At 32.9% G+C, this 15533-nt stretch overlaps 2 protein-coding genes across 4 annotated transcripts; one reads left to right on the top strand and one right to left on the bottom strand.

Moving 5' to 3' along the window:
• Positions 1-3143: 3143 nt before the first annotated feature.
• On the bottom strand, positions 3144-4774 carry LOC126726141 (NAC domain-containing protein 89-like). 3 transcript variants are annotated; one of them, XM_050431267.1, is made up of 2 exons: positions 4578-4774; positions 3144-4195 (listed from the first exon to the last, which is right to left on the bottom strand). In XM_050431267.1, exon 2 carries the CDS (start codon positions 4167-4169, stop codon positions 3234-3236), a length of 936 nt encoding a protein of 311 aa, XP_050287224.1. In that variant the 5' UTR covers positions 4170-4195; positions 4578-4774; the 3' UTR covers positions 3144-3233. The 3 variants fall into 3 exon arrangements, with proteins under 3 accessions (XP_050287224.1, XP_050287225.1, XP_050287226.1); XM_050431268.1 differs by having other exon boundaries at positions 3144-4184; XM_050431269.1 differs by having other exon boundaries at positions 3144-4158.
• Positions 4775-12993: 8219 nt separating this feature from the next.
• On the top strand, positions 12994-13653 carry LOC126728267 (10-deacetylbaccatin III 10-O-acetyltransferase-like). Its single transcript, XM_050434120.1, has one exon. It carries the CDS (start codon positions 12994-12996, stop codon positions 13651-13653), a length of 660 nt encoding a protein of 219 aa, XP_050290077.1.
• Positions 13654-15533: the final 1880 nt, after the last annotated feature.

The raw sequence follows: 15533 nt of genomic DNA, 5'->3' as shown, positions 1-15533 counted from the left end.
GTTCTTAAACATTTATGCAAGAATTGATATTTCTTTCTACAGTGACTGAAATACAATCAACAAAAGAGTTAAAGCCTACTCTGCCAGTAATTATTATTTTGGCTATAACCTTACATGTCTTACCTCACATGGATGGGACAAACAAAGGGAACTTTTAAATCTCTACATCACTTAGGAAAATCCTATGTAAAGCAATTGATATTTCAGTTGTTGAATGACCAAACAACCCAACTCAAAGCTCAAAATGATGTAAATCTGATATAAAGAACTTCAACACAAAGTCAAACAACAAAGCTCAAGTACAAAAACTTGAAATTTAAACAAATGATCGATGACATAGTTATCGATCTCATATAATCTTGAAATTTTGTAAGCATGTAGAATATAAGAAGAGCATCTAATCTAACCGTGGATTTGTTAAAATTCTCATCCAACTAAAAAAATATTTAGTATGATGGTCTTTAACATTCTTTTCACTTCCAAGCAAAACAAATTCACCTTTTTTTACTTTGTCATGTGGCAGTAAATTCTCAATCAGCTTGCTCCCAATTGGTACATTATCAGAATTTAAGCCCTCCCTGTTGAAGATTGTGAGGGGCATTGTCATTTGAGCTTCAATATGGGAACTTTTCGTTTTACAGTTCTTACATGATCTAATCTTGAGGGACAAATGTTTAACTTAATGCCAAGTGTAGAAGCTTTATCTGAAAGTGAAACTACTAGGTAGTGTCCTTTCACCAGCTTCTTAATGTTTAACTTAATGACAAATGTTTAACTTAATGCCAAATGTTTAATTTAAGCCCTCCCCAGCTTCTTTTCCTTTCACCAGTGTCCTTGTATCAACTACCCCGCATCAAGTAAACAAAACATGTGCACTAAACTGAACCTCAAAGTTAACATGCTGTGTCAAAGATTATATCATCACAGATTATGTAGTAAATTTTGTGATATTTCTTCATTTTCACTTGAAGCCATTTAAGCAGATAAGTATTTAACTTCACGATTATCAGTTTCTCATTACCTTAGATCATTTCAAAAAGAAATTTTGTAAAGTGTCTGAATACTCTTACCTGTCCAATGGGGCCAAAGAAAGCTTGGAAGATGAACTCTGGTTCTTTTTGAACCCCTTGGTGTCATACCGCATTTGCCTTGAGATATCTGTGATGGGATTGTCTTCCATATCTAAATCATGTTCAGCTGACTCAGCTGGTTCAGTCATCCATAAATCTGATTGGTTCATTGCCACCTGTCTTATTCCTTTCAGCATCATTGCTGTCTGATGCAGTGATGTGCATCGCAGGTGAATTCTTGCATGCTGAGTCTTCATGATGAGATCCCATACTAGACATCATTTTGTCAGCATCAGTTTGCTCTCCGCCTGAAGTGGTTTTTTCTTCTGTGCCCAATGAACAAGTTCATGTCTGTACTTTTGAAAAATCTGAAACACTGTTGATTCATGTACAGGTTTGACAGGTAAATCATCTTTGAACAGCTGAGAAGATGGTTCTGTGAACATTGAATTCTGAGATGAGCAACTTTGTTGATCAGTTTCATCTGCACTCATCATTATTGTTTTGGGGAAATAGTGAATGTACTTTATTTTCACACTTGGAGGTAAATGTGATTAAGACTTCAAAACTAATTTTCCTAATGAGGATGACAAAGATGAAAAAAAAACAAAAAAAAAAAACAACAACAACAACAACATGAGACTGTTTCTGAAGTAGAAGCCACACAATCAAACAGCCACATTGTCATCCTGGTAATTAGTTCTTATTAAGCTAAAAGAATCTTACCTTTCCATCAGTTAGCTCATGTGAAATGCTATTTGTATGCTGTTGAAGCAACGCAACAGTGAAAGCTTTTGCAGAAATTACATTCGGACTCTTAGAAGGGATATCTACTTGTAATTACATTGAAAGGTACCATCGGTTCCCAAAAGACCTTCTCAAAAGGAAAAAAATGGAGGAGGTGGTGTTGGCAAGAATTCCATATCCATGCTGCTCATGTCTGAATCGTGATACATCTTGGGCAGTGATACTGCAGGTGTTGTTTTCACATCTACCTCCTGTGCATTCTGAAGCTTTGGAAATACATCTGTTCTTCCATTGTCTTCAACATAACCATCTGGTGGTTTTGCAACTCCCCCTTCTTGGTGCAGCTAACGATATTTAATAAGACAATTTTCAAGTAGACCAAAATGAAAGAGATAAGGAAATTTTAACAAGTTTGAAAAAGATGAATGGACAATAAAAGACATACCTTTCTCCATTGGAGAATTCTGCTGTGCCAATGATTTACTGTATTTAGGTTTTTCTCTAGAGGCCTTATATACACCTGTCCTTTCACACATCTAAACACACAAAGACACAGAACCAATGCAAAAAGTATTGAAGCTCCTATGATAGCAATTCAAGTTACCCTCTTGGTTGTGAACACTTCAGAGATTGGACAAACATTTTACACGATAGCAATGTAGATTGAATAAATATTTTACAAAGTAACAATGTAGATTGAACACAGAACCAATGCAAAAAGTATTCAACGCATAGCTCAGATGGTAAATAAACCACTCAATCTTCTAGATTCCTTCAGAGATTGAACAAACATTTAACACAGTAGCAGTGTAGACTGAATAGGTCCATGCCCTGTTATTTCAAGTTTAAGAAGTTTCCTTCTAAACCTGCACATTAATAAATAGTTTTTATTTTATTTTAAAGTTGATAGGCACTGGTTTATTTATGACCTATATGCTCACCAAATTTGCGGGAAATGGGAATAGAATAATGTCATAGATGATGGAAAAAAAATGTTTAGGCGAATAAATAGGTCATTTGAAAACTTCTATAAATAAAAGAGCCAGCACAGAAGTTTAGAAATTATTAGAAAATATGGTTGCAAAACAAGCCAATTTTGGAATAGATTCCAAGAGCCAGTCATCAAAATAGCACAAAATATCTCAGCTAATGAAAAAAATTTGTAAATATTGAACCAATAACATTCAAGATAGGGGTTTAATTCAAGTAAAGATATTTGACACCTGTAAAGAAGAAAAAAAAAAAGATAAAGAGTAGAGTGATTCCAACTTAAGAAAAGGAATTTACAATTGCACTCACTTTGAACTATTCTAAGTCATAAGTAAATCTAATCTAATGGCACAAAAAACAATGAGCCAGTGGGAGTTTGGCTTTGCTAGTCCACCAAAAATAAAAAAATAAAAATACAAGAATGTACTATAAGAGTGGGGTGTCGTCACAATCGGTAAGATCCCCCAAAAACTCAGTCAAAAATTGATCCAGATCATCCGAGCAGAAATCTTCATCCTCAAAATTAGTATTGAATATATCAGGCCCAAATTCTGATTCTGAAACAGGATCAGATATAGTAACCATCGGTGGAAGAGTCTGCTCAGATGCAGTAGCAGCAGCAGGGGAAGCAATGGCATCAATGTGAATGACAGAATGCTGGTTAGAAACGGGAATAATCAGGGGCAGAAGAGTGTCATCAGATGCATCAGTGGTAGTAGCATGCTCGGCAGCCCGCTGCTTCTTTCTTGGACAATCTTGTTGAGGGAGGGGCTGTGGCTGAACTTTCCTCTTCCTAGAAGCAGTCTTGGCTTGATCGTTTCTACGTAGCCGGCACAATACAGAGGAGGCAACAACAGCCTGATCAGAAGAAGGCAACCGCAGTGAGGAACCCTCAACATCAAGGGTGAACTCGTGCATGATCCAACAGCCATTCTGTGGCGACTGAGCGTTCTCATAGTGAAACCAACGCTTTAATCCAATAGGTAGGCTGCTGTGGGCGTCATATATAACCTTAGAGCCCTCATTACTCCAAGTTCCTCCGGAGCTGATTGTGCGACAAATGCGGCTGCCACGGCTACCCTTGGCCTTACCCTTACCCTTAAAATTCAAAGTGGTAAAGAAATAGAGGTCCTCATCTTCTCGCAAAAAGGAACCGCCAAAAAGATCCCAAATCTGATCAGGCTGATGGGCTCCGTAGAGATCAAAATCAGAGATAAAACCACAGTAGAGATCCAATGACTGTCCATTAACCTTCTTGTAGAGGAAGTATGAGAGCAACTCATGGTCTCTGGGGTCAAATTTGAAACCAACTACATTTGACCGAGGACTAGGACTGAAATCCATCTCTGTCCTGCAGAACATCTATATTCGCCAAACCTATAATAGAACTAATAATAAAAAATTAAAAAAATTGAAAACGTATGTGCAGCGAGATCAACTACCACATGTCTATTTTATCATATCATCCTCTTTTCTTTGGCCCTGCCTTCTTTTCTTTCTTTTTATTTTTCTAAAGAAATAGGACTAGCCTTGGAACCATGCATGCTTTCGTATTCCCTTTTCCATTTTAGGACAAGAGAGTTAATTGTCATTTAACAATGGATGCTCTTTCCTAAATTTAACAGATTAAGATTAAAATGTGATGCTTGTACTTTTCTATGTTAGGGTTAGGGTTTGGTGTACGGAAACTGAAACGGTAACACAAACACAAACACAAACACGGGTATGGGTTAGTATTAGGGTTAGGGTTAGGGTTAGGGTTAGGCTTACTGGAAAAGAGAGAATTGGAGTTGCTTCTTCCACACAGAGAGCGAGCGAGCGAGCGTGCGTGCGTTCGAGATGAACACACTTCAGATTCAAAAGCAAAATCTTTCACTTCTTTCTCTTTCTCCCTAAATTCAAAACGCTGAGTGTATTCTGTCTGTGTTTCTTTGTTTCAGAGTGTCTGTGAGAACAGAGAGAGAAACTTCTGAACCTGGTCCTATTTATTTGACACCACACCGACTATTTTCCAACGGTCACTTTTTTCTTTTTTCATTTTTTTTTTTTTTTTCAAATTCCCCAACGCAATCGGGTTCCAACTAGGCAACTAGCCCTTTCTTTTTTATGGGCCAGGACATCCGGCCCACCTATCATTTATTTTCAAAATTTACCCACTTTATTTGCTTTTTTATTTTAATAAAATACACAAATATTCAATACAAAGTGTATGGCCTCACACACACACATATACTAATAATTTAACATATTTTCATACCAATAATAATATTAATAATTAGGGATCTTTCGGTTCTTGTTGATGATTGCAGTGAGTTTCTTCTGCAGCTGCCTCAAGCTAGGATGACTCACTGCTATAGAGAGGCAAATTGTTGTGCTGATGCCTTAGCCAAGTTAGGAGCTAATATATCCTCTGTTTGTAATCGTTTTAATTCCCCTCCCCCTGTTGTAATCCCCTTTTTGTTAGCTGATTCACTGGGGACAGCTCGGACTAGGATGGTCCCTTTTGGTTCTTGTAATAGCACTTCTTAATTAATATTACTTTCCCGGTTTACCAAAAAAAAAATAATATTAATAATTAGGCCCCAAATATAATCCAATAAAAAAAATTATGCTACAATATTTTTACAATAAATCTTAAGAGACATGTTGTTTTTTGTTTTTTTTTTTTTTTTTTTACATTACTATTTACTAATACTCCAAATTTACTTGGATGGAGTATGTGATAATTGATATTATCAAACTTTTTCCTTTAGCTATACTAAATGTTGGACTACATTAAAAGGGAGTTAATACTGACTAGAGGTACCATTTCGACTAGAGGTCGGTTGGTAATCAATATTAGACATTGACATAATTAATAAAATTATAATAAAAAATGTCACATTAGCATCTAATTTTTTAAAAAAAAATTATCAATTTTAACAAAAGAAAAAAAAATTAAAGACTAAAAAACACATGAATTAAGATCTGGTCACAGCATTAACATTAACACAAACCCAAAAAATATCAAACACAAGAACACACCCAAATTTTCTAGCATTTTCCAATTTGAGCTATCTGGCTTGCTTGGCTGAAATTGATAGGAATGTGACCTAAACAATTCTAGCTTTTGAGTCCCTTGAAAGGTTTATGTGAGCTAATTTGCATGCTCCATTAAGCTAGTGGATGTGACTTGTGAGTTTAAGCATTAGCATTAGGCATATGAGCCAAGTTTTAATATTCAATTTTTCTTTTTGGGTTCTGCACTGAATGGCCAGACTCTAATTCATACACAGGCAGGTACAACTTATAGTTAAATACCCATTGCTCCATTGATAATGTATTGGCCCTTGTCATTAATAAGGTAAATACTGTCGGGCATTGAGTCATTTCAAAGTCTTTTTTTATTTTTTGTACTTGGCCTTCTTCAAGTCTTTTACTAGTAACTTTGATCTCTCTCTCTCGTAATTTAGGAGATACGTAAACTAAATAGTAGGAATAAAGCTGATGGTATAATCTTCTGATTATCAAAAACGGCAATATTAAACATAGAAGTAAGGGGAGTTTCAAACAAAGAAAAATACTTAAAACTGTGATCTCCCCAGAGAAGCCAAGGCATCCGCACTAGTGGTGAAAAAAAAAAAAAAAAACCACCAAAAGTGTATCCAACTCAAAAAAGAAGCGAAAATTTCAGAGGACACAAAGGAAATATTCTAATTTGTTGTGCGAAACCGTACACCCAATTTCCACTGGTAGATAGATCCCCAGTGTACATGGTCTTTTCCTTATAAGTTGGGGTAATATTCTAATAACAACAAAATGAGCCAAAGTAAGAAGATAGAAGTCATTGGATTTGGATGGATGCTAATGTGAGATGTTTGTCGGATGAATTGTTTCTTTCAAACACTCAAATGAATTGTTTCTTTTACTTCCATCATTTTTAATTTATAAATAAATTAGTTTTATTTGTCCGATTTTCATTTTTACCCCCCTTAATTTGTCCACCTTTTTTTGTTCCCTCTAAATTTTGATTTTGTGAAATTTGAGAATGCTTTATATATTAATTTTCTTGTAAAATTTGTGCTCTATTGGGAGGTATTTTAATATTACTGGCCACATACCCACACGCTGCGTGAAAATATATATAAATATTATGTAATATGGTGTAATATATAAAAATGAACAATTACTTCAAGTATTGTCAATTTTTTTTAAAAAAAAAATCTACAAGTATTTTTTTATATCTTTTTATCTTTACAAATATATCATGCTATTATTTTTGTGTGTGTTTAATTAATATTTTTTAATGTGAACCATATCCTTCTAACTTTTGTTGTACTATGTTATATTTGCCTATTTCCTCAAAAAAAATGTTATATTTGCCTAATATACAACTAAATTTTATAATTTTCAAATTTATTATTCAAATTTCTCATCTCTTATTAAGGAATAAGAAAATTATCATAATAATCAAAACTCATTACAAAATTACAATGTTATCTTAACCAAAATTAAAATGAAACCGAATGAATAAAAGATAGACTTTATAATAATTTATTATTCAAAATTTCAAACAATGGGTAAGCATATTCAAATTCATAGTCATGTAGATTGTGTAAAACTGCAAGGAGACTAGAATCTTATTGAGCACTTTTCAATAATATAAGCATTTTGTTTTGTTAAAGCTATGACCCTATAATAATAGTATTTGTCTTGTAGATGTATAATAATATAAGTGTACCGTAAAAAGTAACTTTAGCATTTTTATTTTGTGTGCTAAACTTTAGCAATTTGTCGAAGCTATGCATGTTTTTTGTATATAATTATTTAATTAAATTAGTGGATCTCTAAAATTTGATTAAGCTTTTCATGTTAGTTAGTTTACAATATATTCTGAGGTGGTGTTGTTAAGTTAGTTTTTTAGTTTTTAACTTTTATAATAAGTTTATCTATCACAAATTTTTTTAATCTTTATATTGATATTTGTAATATGGTCCTTGGTTTTAATTATGTTTTTGTTGACTAAATAATTACAACTTATCAAAGATGTGGCTTTCTTTTTAACTACGTAACAGGTGAATGTATAATAATATAAGTGTACTGTAAAAAGTAACTTTACCAATTTTTTTTTTTTTTGTGCTAAACTTAATAGAAGCAAATGTTTAATAATTAACTCATTTAGTGTATTTTTTTTTTCATGTAACTAGGAAAAGAGTGATAGAAACAAAAGAAATCGCAAAGAAAATCAAGCCATTGGTACAAAACCTGTAGTCGTAATGATAGCTTGATTTTCTTTGTGATTTCTTTTGTTTCTATCACTCTTTTCTTGGTTACATGAAAAAAATACACTAAATAAGTTAATTATTAAACATTTTCTTCTATTAAGTTTAGCACAAAAAAAAAAAATTTGCTAAAGTTACTTTTTACGGTACACTTATATTATTATACATCTACAAGACAAATACTATTATTATAGGGTCACAGCTTTAACAAAACAAATGCTTATATTATTGAAAAGTGCTCAATAAGATTCTAGTCTCCTTGAAAAGTGCTCAAGATTGTGTTTTCAAAAAATAACTAGTATTAACCCAAACCAAAATTCAACCAAAGTTATAAAAGGGAGAGGGAAGATTTTGTGATGGAAAATTGAAACACAATACCAAAACACAAATTTTTAAAAAATCAACCTTAATTAGCATTATAAGAAAGAACAAAAATTCACCAAAAGAAAGTAGAGAGAGAGAGAGAGAGAGAGTACTCATAGTTTTTGTATGGGAAAAATATGGATTGAATGGAGGGAATGATATCAAATTTATACAAAATAAAATGGGAAGGAAAAGAAACAAATTATAAGAAAGAGAAAATGGTGAATGAAGTGTAACGATGAAGTAGAGAGTAGCAGGGGAGGTAAAGAGGCAAAGGGGGAAGTGAAAGGTTGGAGTAAGTGTAACCATAGGTGTGGACTAATAGGGAGTAGAAAAGGTTTTTGTTTTGTTTTGTTTTTTTTTTTTTTTTTTTTTTTTTTTTTTGGAGTAGTGAGAAGAAAGTTTTAAAAGAGAAAAGAAGAAGTAGAAAATAAGTGGATGATGTGGCCCAATAATTGTGTAACAAAATGTATCGCGCACGCACGCGTACACACCCACACACACATATATAATGATGGAAAGAAAATAACATTCAATGTTGAAAGGAGTTTTCAATGTAAACAATAGACGATTAGAGTTTATGATGGTGTGTAGTGCATCACGTTGGCCAAACATAATTAATTTTGCAATACTCAATATTCACAACAAGGTTATTAAAAAAAAAAAATTTAACTTTTAGCAACTTAAAAATTTACTTTATCTATTTTAACAACTTACTTTACAATACACCTAACATCAAAAGTTTTATTTTAACAAACAACACATTAAAATAATATAAACAAACAAATAAAATAAATATAATAAACACTACACATGGATACACTTGAGAGAGAGAGAGAGAGAGAAACTAATTTAATAATGAGAGAAGAAAGATAAAATAATTTAATATTTGTAGTAACTTGCTACAGTGAGTTGCTACTAACCTATTACTAATAGTTCACTGTAGCAAGTTGGTAAAATATTTTAAGTTTAGCAACATTGTTGTGTGGTGTTTTTGTTTGTTTGGAGCTATAAAATAACTAAAAAGCTATTTTAAGAGCATTACTGTGGATGCTCTAAAGATGGGAAAAAAATAATAACGTGATGCTTATGTGGCTCAATAATAAAGTAGCAACAATAAATGTGTTTTTAGATATATATATATATATATATATATATATATATATATTTCTTGTATCTAACTTCTTGCTTAAGGAAGTTAAGATGTTTGATTTTGGCATGAATCAGATTTAAAGCATCATCAGTATCAATTTCAAACTTTGAAGCAAATTTGAATTTTACTTTTTGTCCAAAAGGATAAGTAGTAATTCCATCATGTTCAACAAGAAAAGGATACAAAGCATTTATAAATGGAAGTCCAAGAATTACTTTATCAATCATGTTTTTAACAAGAACAGAAAGAACCTTGAAACAGACATTATCATGGCAAACATGAGAATTATTTAATTCATATTTAATTTTCATTTGAGTACCATTAGCAGAAACCAATCTTTCAGTTGATTTTTCAAAATATTTGGAAGGGATTAATCCTCTCTCTCTCTATATATATGGATATAGATTATAAGCATTCATTCTTCGAGTCAAGCATATAACCATTTAATTCATTTAAAAAAAATTTCAAATAAAATAAACCAATAAAACATGGCAATCCAAACAAATTGTTGACTGAGCATTTACAGTAAGCAAGCTAAAAATTATAGCTTTTAGCAACTTAAAAAGCAACTTTATCTATTTTAACAACCTACTTTATAATACACCCAACATCAAAGACTCTATATATGGCAACTCATTTAAAATAATATAAATAACTCATTAAAATAATAATATACATCCGCCACAAAAACCAACACAATAGCAACAACCACCTCCACCACCTCCATCGTTGCCCCACCAACCACAACCACAAATCACAGCAGCAAAAAAAAAAAAAAAAAAAAACAATTGGACCAAATCAGAAATCAAACCACAGCAAAACTTAATAGAAATCAAACAAATTGACCCACGCTGAAACCCACAGACAACCACGCTAATACCCACAGCACAACCACACTGATACCCACAAACCAAGCTGATACCCACGGACCCACAAACCACGCTGATACCCATGAACCAATTAGACCCACAAATCGACCCGCGAACCACTTCGACCCACACTTATACCCAAGAACCAATCGACCCACGAAACCAATGACGAGAGAGAGAGAGAAAAGAGAGAACAGAAACAGAGAAGTGAGAGAGGAGCCATTATAGATTTTTATAAGAAAGGAGGGAATAAAAACAAGGTTTTGAAACCTGGACTGGACCGAGCGGTTCTACCAGAAAAATTGGGAATCGGACTGAAATCTGGTTTTTTAAGCCTAGAGAACCGGGTACCGGACAAATTGTAGGCTGGTTTAACCAATCATGGAATAGGGAAAAATTAAAGAAAAATGCGGCTCCCAGGATTCGAACCTAAGCTCTCACACCTTGTAAGTAAGACTAAAGCTATGACCAACGGACGAAGTGCTCTTCTTGGGAGCTAATATGCAATATTATTAAATTTATATTAAATTTACATGATTTATAGTTTCTAAACTTCTATGTCATCTTTCTCAACATATTAAATATTACTAAATTAAATTTTTATTTAAGAATAATACCTATGCAATTTATGAATTTATTTTAAAAGTCATTTTTAGTTAATTGAAATGATTTCTCTTAAAGGATTATTATAAAAATTTCTTTTTATGCTTATTTATGTTGTACTATTTTTTATTAACCTTATAATGTACTATTTTATGTATTTTGTTTCAATTTTTAAGATATTTTTAGTAAATTTTGCTAATATTTACAAATTTAATATATTTATTTATATTTAAATAATTATTAAATTAATTATGACGTCATCTTGGTTTGACCCCGGTTCGACCTCGATTCGACCTCAAAAATCTTGAACCTCTCTCTTTTACGGTTCAATGAACGGTCCGGATTTGAAAACCTTGAATAAAAAAAGAAATTTTATGTTTACCTTCGTGCTATAGTGAGCTGTTATTGATAGCAGCTCATTGTAGCATGAAGGTAAAATATAGCTAAATAATTTAGCTATAGCATCTTTATTGGAGGGCTTTTTTGTGTGGTTGAGATGCTAAAATAACTTTTGAGTTATTTAGCATATTTATTGTGAGTGCACTAAGTGCTTCTTTATATTGTCCTAAATATTATACTAATTATTAGCTACCAGCTACCCCCCACATCTCAATCCATGTGACTCTATTTTCACCGTAGTAGGTGGAGTTATTTTTTTAAATACAAATGTATTTTTATACCATTTTTCAAATAAAATAAATAAATAAAAACTCAACAGGTTGGAAGAAAACTATTGCCTACATATTGCTTTCAACAATTAGCAGTTACTAGACTAGCTAGTAGCCACGGCATCAAAATACATTTAACTCTATTTTGATCCATGGGAAAAAAAAATTAGTAAGTACGGTTTTTGTATAGGAACCACTTATTTAGTTAAAATTAAAATTTTTTTATTAAAAATGTAGAAATTAGATTAAAAATAAGCTGAATAGTACAGTAGAGCCTATAAGTAATATCAATAAATATAGTAAGACTCATAAATAATAAAAAAATAAGTTAAAAGTGTAAATAAACTGAATTTTTTAGCTCATCTTAAACGGATACATAGTGTACAATAAATTATATGTAATAAATATTGTCCTTGATCCATTGGATCATGCAAGTCTCAACTCCGAAATGATGAAAAATTAAAATAAAATAATAGAAAATTTATGTAAAAATTGTTCATCAATTAAGAATATTATCAAGGCTAAGGATTTATTTAGGAACAACTTATATAGTTGAAATAGAAAATTTTTTTTGTTGAAAATATAGAAAAAAAAGTTAAAAAAATAAGTTGAACAGTATAATTAAATCCATAAATAATATCAAAAAATATAATAAAATTTATAAATAATAGTAAAAATAAACTAAAATTACAAATAAATTGAAAATTTCTGCAAATCCCAAACTAGCTAAAAAAAATCTTATTTTATACCTTTATTTTTTAAATAAAAAAGTCAAATGAAAATATCACGTCCTGACGTCCACGTTTAACAGGAAAAAAAAAAGTAATTGAAACCGTCAAACATCGAAAAAAGCAACCAAAAGTAAAATCACAGTATTACGGTAACAAACACTATTATAAGGAAAAATCGCCCGGTGGTTGTTGGGTCCAGACTTTTGGACATCCAAAACGTCAAAACTCGGTCATCCTTTTTAATATCCAGCCGCCTCGTTGGAAAAGTCTAGACCACAAAATGTTTTATAATTTCTTGCTACAATGGTAACGTCGCAGAGTATAATTTTTTTAGTAAAGAAAAAAATGGGTGAGATTACGTATAAATGGTGGTGTTAGTCGCAGCAAGTTCCACATCACACCTCCAACTTCAACGCACCAAATCTCGAGAGTTTGAAAACGTGACAACCAACAACACATATATAAATTTCTCACACCACACTCATCACTCACACCAACAACCAACTAAAAAGAATTCACCTCCTACTCCTCAGCAACAATGCAAGTCAAAATCTCACACACCGCCTTAGTATCTCCCACCACACCACCATTCCACGAAGACCACACCCTCCCTCTTTCCCATCTCGACACCGACCCCAACCTCCACGTCACCTTCCGTTACCTCCGCACCTACCTCAACACCGCCACCTCCGCCGCCGCCGCCGTCGTTAACGACCCTTTCCAAGTCATTTCCGCCGCACTCTCCGCCGCTCTCGTCCGCTACTACCCTCTCGCTGCCACTCTCCGGCAAAACCACCTCTTTTGCAGTGTTAAAAACCTGACCGTCCCGCTCATCCACGCCACCGTGGGTGACACCACCCTCGAATCTCTCAACTACCTCGACGACAACCCGGATACCCACTTTCTGGAGCAGTTGGTGCCCGACCCGGATCAGGAAGAGAGGCTTGTGAACCCGTGCGTGCTACAGGTCACGGTGTTCAAGTGTGGTGGGTTTACTCTCGGGGCCGCAATACACCACTCGCTGTGTGATGGACTCGGCGCGACTCAGTTCTTCAACGTTATGGCCGAGTTGGCTCGTGGGGCGACTCGGGTTTCGGTCGAACCGGTGTGGGATCGGACGAGTCTGTTGGGACCCAGAGACCCGCCGAGAGTTGAGGCACCGATATATATATTTCTTGTATCTAACTTTTTTGCTTAAGGAAGTTAAGATGTTTGGTTTTGGCATGAATCAAATTTAAAGCATCATCAGTATCAATTTCAAACTTTGAAGCAAATTTGAATTTTACTTTCTGCTCAAAAGGATCAGTAGTAATTCCATCATGTTCAACATGAAAAGGATACAAAGCATTTATAAATGGAAGTCCAAGAATTACTTTATCAGTCACGTTTTTAACAAGAATAGAAGGAACCTTGAAACAGACATTATCATGGCAAACATGAACATTATTCAATTCATATTTAATTTTTATTTGAGTACCATTAACAGAAACCAATCTTTTAGTTGATTTTTCAAAATATTTGGAAGGGATTAATCCTCTATATATATATATATATGGATATAGATTATAAGCATTCATTCTTTGAGTCAAGCATATAACCATTTAAAAAATTTTAAAAATTTTCAAATAAAATGAACCAATAAAAACATGGCAATCCAAACAAACTGTTGGTTGAGCATTTACAGTAAGCAAGCTAAAAATTATAGCTTTTAGCAACTTAAAAAGCAACCTTATTTATTTTAACAACCTACTTTATAATACACTCAACATCAAAGACTCTATATATAGCAACTCATTTAAAATAATATAAATAATTCATTAAAATAATGATAAACATCCGCCACAAAGACCAAAACAATAGCAACAACCACCTCCAAATCACAGCAACAAAAAAAAAAAAAAAAAAAAAAAAAAGCTCCCAACAACCTTCCACTTCTCAACTTGCAACCACCAACCACAGAAAAAAAAAAAAAAAAAAAAACAAAAAAACGAAAAAAAAAAAAAAAAAAAAAAAACAAACAAACGAACCAAATTAGAAATCAAACCACAGCAAAACTTAACAAAAATCAAACAAATTGACCCATGCTGATACCCGCGAACCACAACACAACCACGTCGAAACCCACACACAACCACACAGATACCCATGAACCCACAAACCACGCTAATACCCACAAACCAATCAGACCCACAAATCGACCCATGAACCACTCCGACCCACGCTGATACCCACAAACCAATTGACCCACGAAACCACCGACGGGAAAGAGAGAAAAGAGAGAACAAAAACAGAGAGGAGAGAGAGGAGCCATTATAGATTTTTATGAGAAAGGAGGGAATAAAAAAAGGAATTTTATGTTTACCTTCGTGCTACAATGAGCTGTTATCAATAGTAGCTCACTGTAGCATGAAGGTAAAATATAGCTAAATAATTTAGTTATAGTAGCTTTATTGGAGGGCTTTTTTGTGTGGTTGAGATGTTAAAATAACTTTTGAGTTATTTTAACATATTTATTGTGAGTGCACTAAGTGCTTTTTTATATCGTCCTAAATATTATACTAACTATTGGCTACCAGCTACCCACCACATCTCAATCCATGTGACTCTATTTTCGCCGTAGTAGGTGGAGTTATTTTTTTAAATACAAATGTATTTTTATACCATTTTTCAAATAAAATAAATAATTATAAATAAAATCTCAACAGGTTGGAAGAAAACTATTGCCTACATATTGCCTTCAACAATTAGCAGTTACTAGTTACTACTAGATAGTAACTAGCTAGTAGCTACCGCATCAAAATACATTTAACACTATTTTGATCCATGGGAAAAAAAAAATAGTGCGTACGGTTTCTATACAGGGACCACTTATTTAGCCAAAATTGAAATTTTTTTACTAAAAATGTAAAAAATAGGTTAAAAAATAAGCTGAATAGTACAGTAGAGCCTATGAATAATATCAAAAAGTGTAGTAAAATTCATAAATAAAAACAAAAATAAGCTAAAAGTGTAAATAAACTAAATTTTTTAGCTCATCTTAAATGGATACAAGTGTATAATAAATTATATGTAATAAAT

Source organism: Quercus robur, chromosome 5 (genome assembly GCF_932294415.1).
Source record: "Quercus robur chromosome 5, dhQueRobu3.1, whole genome shotgun sequence".
In the NCBI taxonomy this organism is placed as follows: domain Eukaryota; kingdom Viridiplantae; phylum Streptophyta; class Magnoliopsida; order Fagales; family Fagaceae; genus Quercus; species Quercus robur.
Note: the sequence above shows the minus strand (reverse complement) of the source record. Positions and strands in the feature narration are given on the sequence as shown.

Bases quoted from the DNA above. Each gene is read 5' to 3' on its own strand.
- LOC126726141 (XM_050431267.1), bottom strand. From the start codon at position 4,169: ATGTTCTGCAGGACAGAGATGGATTTCAGTCCTAGTCCTCGGTCAAAT.
- LOC126728267 (XM_050434120.1), top strand. From the start codon at position 12,994: ATGCAAGTCAAAATCTCACACACCGCCTTAGTATCTCCCACCACACCA.